The 16,257-nt window shown below is 38.6% G+C and overlaps 3 protein-coding genes across 7 annotated transcripts; 2 read left to right on the forward strand and 1 right to left on the reverse strand.

Annotated features, from left to right (window-relative positions):
• The first annotated feature begins 914 nt into the window (after positions 1-914).
• Positions 915-9,153, forward strand: LOC112527458 (restin homolog). The gene is made up of 8 exons (XM_025138133.1): positions 915-1,157; positions 3,221-3,418; positions 3,536-3,658; positions 4,672-4,709; positions 4,798-4,954; positions 5,580-7,230; positions 7,410-9,054; positions 9,111-9,153. Exons 1-8 carry the CDS (start codon positions 1,023-1,025, stop codon positions 9,151-9,153), a joined length of 3,990 nt encoding a protein of 1,329 aa, XP_024993901.1. The 5' UTR covers positions 915-1,022.
• LOC112508691 (myosin-3-like) lies at positions 9,104-10,796 on the forward strand. Its single transcript, XM_025113393.1, has 3 exons — positions 9,104-9,505; positions 9,589-9,698; positions 10,217-10,796. Exons 1-3 carry the CDS (start codon positions 9,155-9,157, stop codon positions 10,425-10,427), a joined length of 672 nt encoding a protein of 223 aa, XP_024969161.1. The 5' UTR covers positions 9,104-9,154; the 3' UTR covers positions 10,428-10,796.
• Positions 10,797-11,239: 443 nt separating this feature from the next.
• Positions 11,240-15,699, reverse strand: LOC112508663. 5 transcript variants are annotated; one of them, XM_025113374.1, is made up of 9 exons: positions 15,361-15,699; positions 14,060-15,166; positions 13,638-13,756; positions 13,337-13,379; positions 12,757-13,256; positions 12,191-12,494; positions 11,948-12,113; positions 11,757-11,859; positions 11,240-11,556 (listed from the first exon to the last, which is right to left on the reverse strand). In XM_025113374.1, the coding sequence occupies exons 1-9, from the start codon at positions 15,415-15,417 to the stop codon at positions 11,439-11,441; spliced, it is 2,517 nt and encodes an 838-aa protein (XP_024969142.1). In that variant the 5' UTR covers positions 15,418-15,699; the 3' UTR covers positions 11,240-11,438. The 5 variants fall into 5 exon arrangements, with proteins under 5 accessions (XP_024969142.1, XP_024969136.1, XP_024969130.1 ...); XM_025113368.1 differs by having other exon boundaries at positions 14,060-15,197; XM_025113362.1 differs by having other exon boundaries at positions 14,060-15,218.
• Between the last annotated feature and the right edge of the window lie 558 nt (positions 15,700-16,257).

Consider the following 16,257-nt stretch of genomic DNA (forward strand, 5'->3'; position numbering starts at 1 on the left):
ACCCGAGGGAGTATTTTGTCTTGTTTTTTAGCGTTTAAGTGTTTTTTCTTGATCTGGAAGGGTCACCCCCCTCTCTCTAAAAAAAAAAACATTAATGATTTTATTTTTGAATAAAATATAAATTTAAAGATATCATAAAAATTTGAAAAAAAATATATCAATGTTAATATCAAATCAATTATTTAAAAGTTCTATTTTTTATGTAATTTCTTTAATTTATTTTTTTATTATAATTTAATTTAAATTTAATAACAAAATAATTTATTTTTGGATTAATACAATAACATTTTATAAAGATAATGATTAAGTATTCTGTTAGAACTCAATAATTATCGTAATTATATTTTAGAATTTTTATATTTAAAATGAGATGTTTATCTTGTATTTGATTATGTTTATCTGCAGTTAGTTACACGAATTTAAATATGGAGTTTTAATAAGTTGTACTTACGCATAATTTACTTGTAATCTTGAGTTTAAGTAATATATATTAATAAACAATATTTTACATGTAAAAAATAATTTTTAAATTTTTTTATGAAATATTTATAATACAGTACAAATTATATAAGGTTCAAAGATAAGGTCCTTTGTTTTGCCAATGCCATGTGCAACACAGACCATATCACTTCTGGAAAAAAGTCCACGTGACCAAATACACAAAATCCTTTCTTTCTCTGTAGCTGGAATTTCTTATTTTATATTTTGTTTTTAAATTATTAAACTTAGTTCATACTTAATATTTTCTCTTTTAATTATTAAAATTACAACATGTAATTTAAAAATAATAAAAAATAATAAAAAAGTCATCCAAGGTGTTGAAACTGATTGGAGTAGCACCCCTGCTCCAACTGAAATTCAACTCGTACAGCTAATAACCTCCCCACTCCTCTCTCTCTCTCTCTCTCTCTCTCTCTCTCTCTCTCTCTGACTCTTTCAATCTCTCTTATTTATGGACCAAAATCGTTGGTAGAAAAGGGTTTCAACTCTGAAATTTGAAGGATACAGGAATTGAGGGGAGAATGAAGGAGACGATTAAGCAGCAGATGATGAAGAGGTTGCACCGCCGTAATTCTTCATCCTCTTCAACCGCCTCCATTGATTATACTTCCGGTGAAAGACTCGAATTCAAATTCTCCGGCCTTCAGGCTCTTCAGGTAACCTAGCCATTTCCTTTCTGTCTGTCTGTCTCTGTCTCTGTCACACAGACAACAAAATTGTACAACTGCTGACGAGATGTAGGGACCTGCTGTATTCGGTTTTATGAGGTGTTAAAAAAACTATGGAATGTCTAATTTGTATCGAGTTGTGAGTGAGTTTTTATGTGGAATGATGTTCTCTTACCTCTGTTTCGAGAAAATATAATAAGTGCGGTCTTATTTTTTTTCTCTTGCGTTTCAAATAAAATGACCATAACTATGATATACAGTAACAAGTGCTTGATTATTGAGGCAAAAAAGATAGACAAGGATATGTGTTATGTTGAGGAGGTGGAGTCTCCTATAGAGAGGGGATAGCTCATTTCTAAACCGTCAGTGGTCCAACTAAAGATCATCCAAGGAGAATCTGATGAAGTTCGTTTTTGAGTTCTCATTACAAATTACTCGCTGGAACTCCCTTGGGTAGTTGTGAGTGTTCTCCGTTAATTATTTAGCATTATCCTTTGGCTTATATAGCTCAATTAGGACTGTTGCGTTAAGGCCACATGATTTGTCCGGGGAAAATCTAAGTTCACGACATTAGTCTTTGATACCATGAAGAGATTAGTGTTTCAATTGATGTTTATTGTTGAGGGAAATCCCTGTATGAAAAATGTGCATCATGCAAGATGGGCTTGTAGCCTACAGAATAAGGCTCACTATTACCTCTAAGAATCTGATAAGTAATAATGTATATTTCTTTGGCAAAAGGAAAAGTACGTTCATTAAAAAGTTCAACATAGTTGAAGCAACAAATACAGTGATTTTCGAAGATCTCACTTCAAATGGCAGTTTGCCATTTGAGAAGGGATCTAAACCAACAAAACAGTGACCTTATAACTACTATGAACGAAGACTTGAAAGGAAATCTATCCAGCGAGGTGGTGTAGTCGAAGGTTGGTTTGACCATGGATGGAAGTTAGTGATGGAGAACATCTTTGCGGCTAATGTCTAATACACTCTGATCTTTATTTTTTAGACAACCACACGTCTTCGTTGTTGAACACCAAAATCATCACGAGCCAGCAAAATCATATATCCATAATGTATAGGGGTCAACAAATATCCAAACTTGTGAGCCCCTTCCCATATCCCTTTGTTGCAAATCTTCAGCGAATTGATTAATGCTTGATATTGCACATTCGGGACCCCACTTTTGAAATAAGCCTTTCATATTGCATCTGCCCACCTGCAATGCATAAGAAGACGCTGTCCTGTTTCTTTGCTTTCTTCATACGAAGGGCAGGTGGTGTCATGGTTTACAAGGATGTATGAAACAAAACGTCTCTTACAGGAACAACATCTCGATTGCCAACCAATGGAAGCATGCACCTTGGAGGGGACATGCTTGTGCCATACAAAGCTAGCCCAGGAAGGAAGTGAAATATTTGGCCGACGTTGCAAAATTTCTGAAGCCATCACCACTGAGAATTCTCCCTGGTTTCTCGGTGTCGAAATGACGTGATTAGATTTGACCTGAGAGAGCAGTAGAAGCAAGTCCCGGGATTGAGAAGATTCGTGCACCAGTAAATATCGGCTGAAAGGGATCTGCCAAACATTGTGTGCCTCATCATCATAGATGTAGAAGTCATTGATCTCGACCAATCTGATGAGCAATAAAATATGACAAGCCAGAAGATGGATTCACACGTGCATGAACAGGATGATAGAGTATATTCCGCCTACCATCAAGTATTCAGCTTGGTGATATTTGTGCCCGTCCCTTAGGCATTAATATGTTGGAGGTCACGGATTCAATTCAGACCCTGTTCCCCGGATCCTTCTCTAAAGAACTGTTTGAATAACTCTGTTTCACATGTCTTTAGCAGATTGTTTCCTAAATAATTGTAACTATTGGAACCTGTTTCATAGTTTATGTAACCTTGTGGCAGCTTCTAATGACAGCTGGCCTAGGTTATATTTCAAGTAGCTATCTATTTTAACTTTTCATTGCAACAAAGATTCCTTTTCTTGTTAAGCACAATTGTTGCGGATTTGCTCACTGTGTTTTGCACTTCCAGGTCCCCAAAGGATGGGATAAGCTTTCGCTGTCTCTCATCTCTGTAGAAACAGGAAAAACGATCGCGAAAACAGGTAGAGCAGCGGTACAGAATGGAATTTGTCGATGGACTGAAAATTTGTCAGAACGCATTTGGGTTCCCCATGATGATGCTTCAAAAGGGCTTGAGCAATGCCTATATAAGCTTTTTATTTCAATGGTACGATCCATCTCATGCTTTTAATAAAGTTTCAGTTTGATTTATTTGTATTTTCCCATGTGCTTGTCATGGTCTATGATTATTCCACTAATAATCTATGGTTATGTCTTTTGGCAGGGATCAGGTAGATCAAGCATCCTTGGAGAAGTTACAGTAAATTTGTCAGGTCATTTCAGTTCTGAAAATTCCACTTCTATTGCGCAACCACTAAAAAACTGTAGCCATGGGACAATCTTACAGGTTAGTCATCATCAGATGCTTCCAAGCCCCTTTAGAAAAACAATAATTTTTCTTTTGGATTCTTCAGTAGTGTGATTATTCATATTATCATCGTTGTTGGTGTGTTTTTGTGCATTATTTTGTGTCCTTTGATGTATGGTCATACCGACTGATTGGCTTGCACGAAATACTTTCACTTATAGAAGGATATGCTTCTAGTATATCCTTTTTCGAAGCCAGCATTGCTTCTGTGGGTCAATAGCTTGTGTTAGACAGATACTACCTTTTTTGAACCATAAGCAATAAATCGCGATGAATACTGAACTTTTGGACTTGTGCAACTAGTTTAATGGCATTCATTAGTCAGTCCAGGAACTTTTTATATTCCACAGGTTGTGTCCTAGAACTAACAAGAGCTCCATCATGATTTCCTTCTTTGTGCAACTTATGCCTGATATAACAACGCTTCCTTATTTTCCTACCAAGCGAAAGTTTCCATAAACAGCATCAATAGGTTTAGACTTGGCTTGATCAATTTGTTCTAGTACCCTCGTCATCCTAGAATGTGTTCTTGGTATAATTTCTTTGATGAGATCTTTCTCTACGAGTATGCTATGGTTTTGAGGACCATTCACATTTTCATTAGTCCTAGTAGCACAGTCACGCATAAGATATATCAGATAATAGCAATTAGCTATCATAGGCAATATCTCTCATGATATACAGTCATATACTGAAAATATTGTTTTTTCTTGGGATGCCCATTACCATTATCAGTGTGTAATATCATGATTTAAATTTCACACGAGTTTTATGGATGGTAGTTTTTGACATGTGGAATAGTTCTTGTGCAGATTTTTACTATATTTCTTATTAAGGCACTCTAGGCTTATGCACTGATGATTCCCTCAAAATACTCTTCTGATTATGAGGGAAATGACTTCACTTGTCCAGTATTTCAAAAATAATAGCTTTCTTATAGAGTTGAGGTAAACATTTTTTTATAAGAGAATTTGGGTTCTTTCTCCTTGCAGGTGGAAATTCAGTGCCTAACACCTCGAGCAAATCTGAGGTTTTTTCTTGAACAGCTGAAGCTAAATATTTATTCTTTCAATCGTTGGCATAGGTTCTAACTTGCTATATGTTCCGGGAAATGACAGATGGACAGACACTGATTCTTTCACCGAAGATGCCAATGCTTCTGATGACCTTGATAACACTTCAGATGCATCTGATGGTAGAATCACCAAGAGTTTAGGATCTTCCATAAGCAGTAACTTTCAGTATACATCTCAAGCAGGTGGACTCGGTAGCAGGGTACTTTCTTTCACTGAACTCTAAAATGAAATGTTGGTTACCTTAAGACTCATACTATGATACTGGTCTTCTTTGGCTGTTTGATCTGATGCATTTTTGTTCTTTGTATCTCTTACAAATTCACCTGAATAATTTTTGACATACAATTTGAATTATGTCACATAATTGGCGTCCAGTTTCAACTTTTAATTCTTAAATGAGTCCCGACTTGTGTTTATTTCGACTTTACATATGCAGTAGACTTGGTATCAGCGCCTGTCTATGCTTCTATCATTTCTTACTTGGTCTAAAAATACACTTTATATGAGGTTGTATTGTTGTTGTGGGTCATTCAATGATTTACAAAAGATCAGCTGCTGTAGCTTTTATCTACTCTCCCCCCCCCCCATGTTATATAAATATTTCCCGCTCAGCTGACAAATATCATCCAGTTATACCGTCACAAGTTACATAAACAATTGCATGGTTAGCTTTGTTTTACATTTTCAACCTAACAATGTAAGAGCCAGATATCATTTGAACTGCTACTCATTTCACATTAAAATAGAAATTCACTGTGGAGTAACCTCAGAGGCTCAGACTTATGCATCTTTCTGTATCTAATAACACCTTATTTGTTGCACAGGATAGAAGCTTATCTGCAGGGGGATCACGTAGTAGCTTTGATTCAATGGATGATTCTTTTGGCAGGGAGAGTTGTTCCCCTAATAGGAATCTAAGTGAAGTTGCAAATGACCTAATTGGAAGGCAGGATTCTGTACGCTCTTCGAATAGTGCACAGGATAGCTCATATCATGTCTATGATTCTCCTAGATCAAGTCATTCTCTTTACAGCTCAGGTTCAGGTAAGAATGTTTTAAGTCAAAGACAAGATTCTGGAAAAGTTTCAAATTCTATTCCTGCATCACCATTACGAACTTCTGGTTCCACTGAATTTGCTCTGGAAGCCGAAGGAAGCACAATGGAGGAACTTAGGACAGAAGCAAGAATGTGGGAAAGAAACACACGGAAGTTGATGGTTGATCTAGATTTCTTAAGGAAGGAGTCCAGAGACCAAACAAAGAAGTTGGAAAATGCAACTATGGAGGTTCTTGCATCACGAACAGAATGTGATGGACTGAAACATGAAATAAATTACTTGAAAGTTCTCCTGGATGAATCGGCAGTGAAAGAAAAGGATGCTGACGATCTAAAACTCCAGGTGCAAGATAAAAAAGATATCCAGACCGAATTGGAAGAGGAAATAAAATTTCAGAAAGAGTTGAATGATAATTTGTCTCTGCAGCTAAATAGAACTCAGGAATCAAATCTTGAGCTAGTTTCTATCCTCCAGGAACTGGAAGAGACGATAGAGAAACAGAGATTGGAGATAGAGAGCCTCACCATGTTGAAACTAGAGCAGGACGGTGAAGAAGCAGATACAAGGGTGCAAGTATCCGATAAGAAGATCAGGGCTGTGCCCTGTGGTTCAGATTATATAAACAATTCTATTGAGAACCCCAAAACTGGTTTCCTTGTTGAAGGGAATGACCAATGGGATCCAGAACTCCAACTACAGAAATTTCTGGAGTCACAAAAGACGTTGGAGAGTATTATTCTCCATCTGGAAAAAACCCTGGAGGAGAAAACTCAAGAAATAGAGCGTGAACAAGTTCTCAAGGCTCAAACTCTTTTGGATAATGAGTTGGAGTGGACGAAGAAACTAACCTTGAAAGACCAAGAAATCTTTAATCTGGAAGAAAAATTATCAGAAGCTCATGCTGCACAATTTCCAGTGGAGAGAGAGTCACATTCAAGAGAAACCCCAGATCTCATCGAGATTAAAGCTTTGAAGGATAAGATTCAGGAGCTTGAAAGAGATTGTAATGAGCTTACTGATGAAAATCTCGAGCTCCTATATAAGCTTAAAGAATCAAGTAAGGATCTTTCAACGGGTGCTAATTCTATTAGTTCTTCACTGGGAAGGCGTCCTGGTTCCGAGTCCCCCATTATTGAAGATTCTAAGATGATCAAACTCGAGTGCCAGACACAGCAGCTCAAAGAGGAGGCAAAGAAGAGAGAGCTTGATGGAATAGATGCTGGCTACCTGCAACTTCGTTGTAATGATCTAGAAAGCAAGTGTGTGGAACTAGAGGTAAACATCCAAGGTTTCAAGGATAGAGCTTATTATCTTGATGGTGAACTCGATAAATATCGTGAAAAGGCAGTAGAGCAGGAAAAGGAGGTTGATGCATTGAAACAATCATTGAAATCGCAGCAAGAAGGAAAACAAGAAAGTAAGTACCTTCCAATTATATTTCTCAACTAAGTTGATCTTATAACTACTTGTCAATCGTTCCATAAGTTATTTGAACCATGCCCTTCTGTTGCATAACATTAACCAAGTGATTCTCTTAACCTTTAAATTTGGATGTATATATAGTTTTTGACAGTTGAAAGTATTTGACATGTACAGATTCATTCCCTCAAGAAGGGCAGGCTGAGGTTGTCTTGAACAATGTAGTCCAGTCCAACACATCATTGGGAAACCTTCATGTGGCTAAATATAATGTACATGGTGAAGAGACCAAACCAATGACAAAGGATCCTTGGAATGTTGAAAATAAGATGGATGATAGTTTGAAGAACAATAATGACATGCTTGAGAAGTTCAACATGGAACTAAAATCCAGGGTGGAGGATCTAGGAAAGGAACTATTGGCAAAAACCTCTGAGATAGAAGCGCTCAAATCAGGTTTTTTGCTGAAGGGCAGGGAGATTCCGTGTCGGAGTTACAATCAGAGAGACTTGAAGACTCAATTGTCTGATATGCAAATATTGAAAAGTCAGTTGAAGGGAAGTCTGAAAGCTATGCAAAGCGACAGTACACTCATCTACGAATGTCTAGATAAGGTGAAGAGTGACATGGTGATGCTTAATGGTACAAAGGATTCCCAATTTGCAGCCAACAAGATTCTTGAAAAGAAGTTACTTGAGCTTGAGAGTTGTAATAAGGAGTTAGAGCTGCACTTGGCTGAATTGGAAGTAGAAAATATACACTTATCGGAGCGCATATCTGGATTAGAACCTCAACTGAGATATTTGACTGATGCAAGAGAGTCAAGTCGTTTGGAGATACAGCATTCAGAGACTAGCATCAAGAATTTGCAGGCTGAAATTAGAAGGTTAGAAGAGGAAATAGAAACGAGCAAGGTTGATATGAGACAGAAATTGGAGTACATGCAAAAACGGTGGTTAGAAGCTCAAGAGGAGTGTGAATATCTGAAAAAAGCAAATCCCAAATTACAGAATACTGCAGAAAGTTTGATCGAAGAGTGCAGTGCACTTGAAAAGTCAAATCGAGAGCTAAAGCAACAAAGACTCGACTTGTATAATCGCAGCAAAGACATGGAAGCAGAACTGAGGGAGTCACAACATAATTTCTCCAAGTTGTCAAGGAACTTGGAAGATTTAGAAGATAAGTTCTCCTTGATGATCAATGGGGTTGCCACAAAAGAGAAAATGTTTGTTTCAGAACTCGAAGATTTATATCTGCAAAATAAAGAGCAGACAGAGAAGTTTGTTATGGGTGAGAACTTGTTCAATCAAATGTACTCGGAAAAGATGGTTGAAATCGATAACCTTCAACAAGAGGTAGCACATCTCAGTACACAGATATATGCAACTCAAGATGAAAGGGATAGAATGGCTTCAGAGGCAGTACTCGAAATGCATGTCTTACGTGCAGACAAGGATAAACTGGAAATAGCTATTGAAGATGTCAAAGAAAAATTCAGATCATCTGAGAAGAAGCTTGATACCATCCAAGATGAATATGAAGCAAGAATTCAAGATGTGATGGTTGAGCTTGCTGCTTCCAAACAGAACCATGGAATTCTAGAGGCAAACCTTGACAAATTAATGGAGTTGCTGGAGAATAGCAGATCTAATGAAGAAAAGCTAAGAATCACAGTTGGTGAGCTCCATGATGACCTCAAACATTGTGAATACCAAGGAGTACAATTAACAGAAGAAATCTCAAGTCTTAAGGGTCAATTGCAGAAAGTTCCACTATTGCAGGACGAAGTGGTGGCTCTTAAGAATTCACTCAATGATGTGAAGTATGAGAATGAAAGATTGGAAGCCTCATTACAGATGATTACTGCGGATTATGAAGAATTGAAGGAAGAGAAAACTTCATTGTTTCAGAAAACATCTAGCATGCAGAAGAGAGTGATCGAATTAGAGGACCAAAAACGTAGTAAAGTTGCCTTGGAGGAACAAATTATGCGGCTTCAGGGTGATCTAACTGCTAAAGAAGCATTATGTGCACAGGATGCTGAGTTGAAAAATGAGCTAGGGCGTCTGAAGCGATCAAATAGTCATCTACAGCGGAAGATAAATCATCTTCAAGAGGAAAAAGATGAATGCATGAAGAACGTTCAAGTCCTTGAAGAGAAATTGGAGCAGAAAAAAGGTTTACAGCCAGATGACATTGAGCGATCTACTAATAATAGTGCTAATTCTTTTGGATCAAATGGTAGTCTTCACGACTACATGAAGTTCTCAGAGGTCCATATAAGATCTTTTCTATATGGTAAATTTAAAAATATGGCTATAAGTTGGCTACTAACTTTGTTTTTTCAATTTGGCAGGATGTGGAAGATGAGACAATCATTGATGCAGCATCAAGAATCCGGTCACTTGAGAATGAACTTGCTGAGGCTTTGGAGGCAAATGACATGTATAAGGCCCAGATTAAGAGGTATGCGCAGAAGAACTTGTCTGAATCTAATTGAAATCATGTGCAGATTCTAATAGGGAAAAATGCAACAAGGTCTTATTTAGTTCATATTTAGTGTAACAAATAATATTTTTTTCTCAATAAATGTAACAAAGTTTCAAATTTCTATTTTGTACCATTTTAACCGGTAACCTGCTGATCAAGTAACTTGGATAACACAAATACCCATTTACAGAAGGTTTATGAAAGAGTTATGATGAAGTGGACGATAAACTTAACATGCATATTATCAAATGTTACTAGATCAACATGTTACCGGTTAAAATGCATAAAATATAAGAATTTCTGAAACTTCGTTACATTGAGAAAAAAAATATTTTCTTTTGTTACACTAAATAACAAACTAAAACAAACTTGCATTTTGCCCATTATAATATGCACCACCTCAGTCTAAAATTACAAAGGAAACTGGAAAAGCCTAACCTTGTAGATGATCATTCTCACTAATATACTTGCTGCTACCATTTCCTTAATTCCAGCTTCGTGTCTGAGGGACAAGATGTAGAAGTTGCCGGCATAACAATCAACAAAGAACATGATAAAGATGCATCCTCAGTTGAGACCGAGTTGAAAGAACTTCAAGAACGTTACCTCCACATGAGCCTCAAATATGCAGAAGTTGAAGCTCAAAGAGAAGAGCTCGTATCAAAGCTAAAGGCTGTGAGGCCTGGAAGGAGCTGGTTTTCGTAACTTAAAAGGAAATTGATCCTTTTACCATACCCAAAAGTAAATTAATTGATCTTTTCTCATTCATTATATGTTAATATCCATGGATGGCATATCTTTTTTGAGGAAAACCAAGAACATGGGACTATATTCTTGAAGAAATAGCATAATTCTTAGGATATAGTAAATTAAACACAAAACTAAAAGAGATGAAAGAAGAGGAGGTAGATGATATTGTTCTGTCTTTCTTGGATATGTAATTGTATATCATGTATGCATGCCCTCTTCTTTTCTTTTTTAGTTTCTAGTCTAGGACATGTTAAAAACATACGAGTCATGTAACTTGTACATGCCATATCTTAATGAAGAAATCAGGACACTTTTTCTTGGATACTGTATCTTTGTTCTATATTGCGTTCATGTCGATTGCAAGGAAGACACGAGCATCCATATCTTGACTATTACTTACACATATATCTTGTTTGTATATCTAACGGGTCAAGAACAAGTAAAAGATTCACCACACCTTTCTCTCCACATCTATTTTTTAACCTTTTGGAAGCAAAGGCCTAGTTTATAATTTGGTCGATGAGTGGCACCTTTGGCTCCTCATTTCTCAAATTACCTTCAATCCTTTTCCTCTTTTTGGGTACTTGCTAAATAAAATGGTTAAAATCAAGCATATCTGATTTTAGCAGGCCCACTTGTAATTAAACTACAAGTAATCAAATGCATTGGTTAGCAAACTCATTTGCTTTGCACTCTTTTTCACCTTGAGTTTTATCATTTAACCACCAATCCCATCACAGTTTTGATTCAAAATAAAAAATGTATGATGCGAAGAAAACTCTGTAGAATTTTATTATGCAGCAATGAAGGAATGAAATGAGCCAATTGTTATTCGGATTATACAATGCGTAGTAATCATTCAGCATATAATCAGAAAAACAGTGAGGCAAATATGACGCACTCTACATGTGAAGAACTTGAGACTCGAGTAAATGTTCTTCCTCGGTCAGTCAGTTCGTAATCTGTTTACAGTATGGAGTAAGCTCGGATGACCTCCACAATTGGTGCCCGGCACAACGGACATTTCCCTCCTCCACGAACCAACTCATTTGCACATTTTGAACAGGTACACATGTGCCCACACCTGTACAACATACGTACACACAAATTAGATTTCAATAAAAAGATCAGTACAAGTTCTTTAGGTTTTTGCCATTGTCATTGCAGAACCAATAATTAGAGGTCATTTGGGATTTAATAGTATCAGTTTTGTTGCTTTGTTTCACAAGATTTCCATGCTTCTTTGTAATATTAAATGTGTTCATAGAGCATAACATGGAATACCTGTACAACAACGAATCAATCTGGCTATCACAACAAACACAACAGGTTCCTTTCCTAACTTGACCCCATTTTGATCCATCTTCTGAGGTTTCTGCAGCAATACCTGCAACAAACTCCACGATATTAGCGGTCAATTTTCAGAAAAGTGCCATGCTCTTGTAATTACGGCCTAGGTGTTGTCATATATATACCTTGTTCACCCCCTGATCGATTCAAAGCTGCAGAAACTTCCTGTCTTACAGACCGTTGCAGCTCTAGTTGCATGTCCATGCAGGCCTCGAGCATCCTCTGCATGTGGGTCATGCCTTGTTGCAGTCTCGCCATATCTGCCCTCAAATCATTAATCATCTCCCACTCCTGCTCCATTAATCTCCATTCATTAACCTTAACAAAACCACATAGTTTTACAACCAATCTGGGATGAAATAACTTACAAGTTCAGACCGATGCATGCTGTGGCGTGACCAACTAGAATAAGGCAAATGATGCCACATTGGTTGTGGTGGGGGTACTGGCGGAGATGGTAGAACCAGTGAAGGTCTACCAATGGCATCCCGCTGATTCTCTGTCTGTTCATCCCTGTGCTGCTCCTGGTCACCCTCCAGTGAAGCAGGGGTCGGCAAGTTGCGGTGAAGATCCCAATCAATGGGAGCACGACCTTGTCTGTTGACATATGATTGAATCAACTGGTCCAAACTCTCACGGAAACCACTACGAAGAAGATTAGAAACACTTCTCCTACAGTAAACAAGAAAATCAGTCAATGCAATAGGAACAACAAAGGATTAGTCTGAGTGAAAGCTAGCTCAACTAGCAAATAAATGTTGGCCTTTGGGACTCCTCATAATAGGTCACCAGTTCGAGTCTCCTTAGAGTCACTGGGGATTTTCCTGACTGTTATCTTCAGGGCCCATGTGATAATTTGATGTACAGGCAAGCTGGCCGGATATTCACGGTTAAAAAAACAAGAAAAGATTATAATTAGCAAAAGGTCTACTACCTGCTCAAAAGTTCCCTGAGTTCCATGCTGTACACATTGTCATCGTCGGGTGGGTGAAACCTATTCACTCTCCTAACGGGAACAGAATGCAGCATTCTTGGTGGATCGGAAGGTCCCTCTGACCAATTTTCAACCGCTTCCCGTGAGACATCTTCATGCCAAACCTCATTAGTTCCATGCATATGTGCACCTTCTCCACCGGTTGCTGAAGTTTCCTGGGGCCAGTCGGTACCTGAATTTTCTTGCCAATTCCGACCAACATCTTCTGAAGTCCCATCTCTCCATTCGTTGAACTCGTTATAGCTTTCCTGCTGCCACTCTCCTCTCTCGACTTCAACAACCTGGTCTTGCCACTCCTCTCCTTCATCAATATCTGCTTCTTGATTTGTACTTTGAACAGCTGCAACACTTTCCAAGCTTCCTGTGTGATCACTGACCTGGTGAACATCGATGTCCTCAACCCACAGTTGCGACTGCTCTTGGTTTTCATGTTCGGTCTCCTGTGAATTATTTGCATGAGCCAAATCACTCGTAAAAGCAGTGATATTGTTAAAGTATAGTAATCAGAATGGCTGCTTACTTGACCATGAACAATGTTCTCTGATCTGGACCGGAACCCTTCCCTGATCAAGAGAGCCACACCATCAAACCACAATCACAAAGAAAATCTTATACAGTAACAAAAACCATCAACATTCTATTTGAAAAGCTTTAGATTCATGGAATTATCAAGACCAAACCAAATGAGCTCAATATATCCCACCCCCGAAAGTGGGGTGAGGGTGAAATGTATGCAGTCATAACCTCTACCCTTAATGAGTTACGTAAAAACTGTAGTAAGTATGAAGATTCAAGTAAAAAAAACTTCAGATAAAGCATACCTCAGACCAGAGACAGTGTGACGTTGTCTCAACTGGACCAACTCGCTTGCTGCAACAGAAGAAGGCCTCTCCTCCTCTACAGGCCTTTCATTTCGTAAGAATCTGCCTCTCAGTAATGACTGATAAAACAAAAACACAGGCTTCAGAAATCATCTATACTTCTAAAACCTTCTAATGCCATCACAAACTAGTAAGCAAATCGTTATCCTACTATGATCAAATGCAAACATGGATAGATACATGCTATTTACAAAACAAGCTCGGTATATCCCAACCTGAGGTGGGGTTTTGGGAGGGTAAGATGTAAACACGCCTGACCTCCATAACTCACAAAATAGAGTGGTGGTTTCTGTGTGACCCCAATATACGGGGTTTTGACAATTGTGAAGGCTAACAAAACGAGAGAGTGATAAGGAACCGACCTGAATGCGGTTGCGATGAGCAAAATCAGAAACCGCACGATACTCTGTCAAACCCTCAAGTTCCCTCTGCCGTTCTCTCTCGACCCTCATAAGTAGGTCAAGTAGAGCTTGTCTACCACGCAGCCTCAGCATGTCCCTTTGAATATGCTCTGGCTGCCCTTCATCACCAATCCTTTCACGATTCTGTTCACTTTGATCTTCCCTTCGACCGCCACGACTTCCTCTCTGCTGACTAGTCATTTGTACCCATTCCCTCACGATCCTCACTCTTTCACGCTCGGTTTCACCAAGCCACTCTGCTCGTGGACCATTACTCCTCTGCGCAACACCGGGTGAGTGATCAGCGACACCAGTTTCCCTCCATCCCTGAACAATGTGCCTCACCCTCTCCCTCTCTACCTCACCGATATCAGGAGTTTGCTCATGGCTAGAGCCGTCATGGTCTCGACGCTCGTTTCGTGGTTCCATTTGATCATGAGACCAAGTTCCATAGTCGTTCTCACTCTCTGTAACATCTTCTCGGCCTTCGGTGGTGGTCGAAATATTCGTATTGGAGTCTACACTCCTCTGCTGTCGGAGTCTCACTCTCACTCTTTCGCGGGCACGATTCAAGACATGCTCGTCTTCCAATTCTCGCCACATCTGCAGAATGGACGATGCCCGGGTGCTCGGCCTCTCGACATTCCCCTGCCTCCTGGAGGGAGGGGAAGGAGATGGGGATTCCCTCAAGAATGAAGAATCTAACATGGAAACAGTATGCAAACCTGCAAGCGCCATTAATTCAGACTCACGATTCCTCCTCTCAATGGTGGTGATCATCTCCTGTGCTTGCCTGGCGGCCCATCGGCTGAGAATCCGGGAGTGACGTCTTCTAGCAGCAGAAGACTCGGCGAGATCATCACCCTCAAGATCGGACCTCCTCCGCCGCCGCATAAGCTGATCACCACCGTCAGTATCGTCGTCATCCTCGGTGGTACGCGGGGAGCTACAGGATGCAAATGACATACAATCATCCAATTGCCCCCTCATTAAGTCATGAAATCCTCTCTCGAAATCGGAACCACCAGTCTCGAAATCGGAACAGGCATCAGGCTTCTGTGGCAGTTGCTGTTGAAAATCGGTCATCTTCTCAGTAACCCTACACCCCCCAAAACCCAACCTGAATCTACCACCAAACACGCCCAAACACAAAATTCACCATTTTTCTAAGCAAAACCAAAACTGTATTGGATAGAAACCTAACCCTAGATTGAGACAAAACACTCGTCCAATTTACGAAAAACAGATAAAATCAATATTACCTGATCAAACATATGATCAAAATCGTAGTTTGTATCATGAGGGATACAACTGAACATGAATACCTAACAAATCGAATCGAGATCCATCACCAGCAATGGAGGAAAACAATTCAGAAACGAAATCAAAACCTGTCTGTGAAGCTTTGTATCCTGTTTCAATCCGATGATAAAAACCGAACCCTAGAAAATCCTTTCGCCATACAAGCAAAAACAAAAAAGAAAAAGAGAAAGCGAATTGAGGAATCGATGAAGAGGAAGTTGTGGCAGAAAAACCCAACCCAAAAACGAAAAGCAAGGGAAAGCAAAGGCAAAGGCAAAAGAGTGTATGTATGTATGTCTGTATGTATGTATATAATATATATATATATATACACACACACGATAGAAGAAGATGAAAGAGGAAGAAGATGAGAGAGGAGGAAGAAGAAGAAGAAGAAGAAGAAATGTGGTGGAGGGGAGGGTTGAAATTGGTAAAAAGTTTTCCAATGTTGGTTGGGCGCGATTTCTATGGGAGAGAATTGACACGTCTGTCTCTCTATCAAATATCTAAGGCCATGGATGAAACTTTAAAGGCTCGTCCTTCAAATGTGTTTACCCTCTTTTTTCTGCCTATTTCCTCGCCATTCTTTTTCTTTTCTTTCTTTTTTACCACCATCACCTCTATTTATATACATACATACATATATATATATATATATATATATATATATATCACAATGCGGCATGGTGGATGTAACAATGATTTTCCAGATTTTTACAGATTTGACATCGATATCTAATTATCTGATATAATTATATTACAAATATATGGGTTGGATTCAAATGAGACCAACTTGTTTTCATGAGACTATTTTTTTACATTTGAAACTTCACAACAAAAATATTTTGAAAAAGTTT

Source organism: Cynara cardunculus, assembly GCF_001531365.2.
Source record: "Cynara cardunculus var. scolymus isolate 2C chromosome LG 1, CcrdV1, whole genome shotgun sequence".
NCBI lineage: Eukaryota > Viridiplantae > Streptophyta > Magnoliopsida > Asterales > Asteraceae > Cynara > Cynara cardunculus.

What these genes read in the sequence shown, in the direction of transcription:
- LOC112527458 (XM_025138133.1), top strand. Translation starts at nt 1,023, where the DNA reads ATGAAGGAGACGATTAAGCAGCAGATGATGAAGAGGTTGCACCGCCGT. An exon ending in ATAAGCTTTTTATTTCAATG is followed by an intron (nt 3,419 to 3,535) that starts GTACGATCCATC and finishes GTCTTTTGGCAG; the next exon opens with GGATCAGGTAGATCAAGCAT. An exon ending in AATTCACTCAATGATGTGAA is followed by an intron (nt 9,055 to 9,110) that starts GTATGAGAATGA and finishes CGGATTATGAAG; the next exon opens with AATTGAAGGAAGAGAAAACT.
- LOC112508663 (XM_025113353.1), bottom strand. Translation starts at nt 15,398, where the DNA reads ATGATACAAACTACGATTTTGATCATATGTTTGATCAG. An exon ending in TCGATCAGGGGGTGAACAAG is followed by an intron (nt 11,860 to 11,947) that starts GTATATATATGA and finishes AGTTTGTTGCAG; the next exon opens with GTATTGCTGCAGAAACCTCA. An exon ending in ATTGATTCGTTGTTGTACAG is followed by an intron (nt 11,557 to 11,756) that starts GTATTCCATGTT and finishes TATGTTGTACAG; the next exon opens with GTGTGGGCACATGTGTACCT.
- LOC112508691 (XM_025113393.1), top strand. Translation starts at nt 9,155, where the DNA reads ATGCAGAAGAGAGTGATCGAATTAGAGGACCAAAAACGTAGTAAAGTT. An exon ending in ACTACATGAAGTTCTCAGAG is followed by an intron (nt 9,506 to 9,588) that starts GTCCATATAAGA and finishes TCAATTTGGCAG; the next exon opens with GATGTGGAAGATGAGACAAT. An exon ending in TATAAGGCCCAGATTAAGAG is followed by an intron (nt 9,699 to 10,216) that starts GTATGCGCAGAA and finishes CCTTAATTCCAG; the next exon opens with CTTCGTGTCTGAGGGACAAG.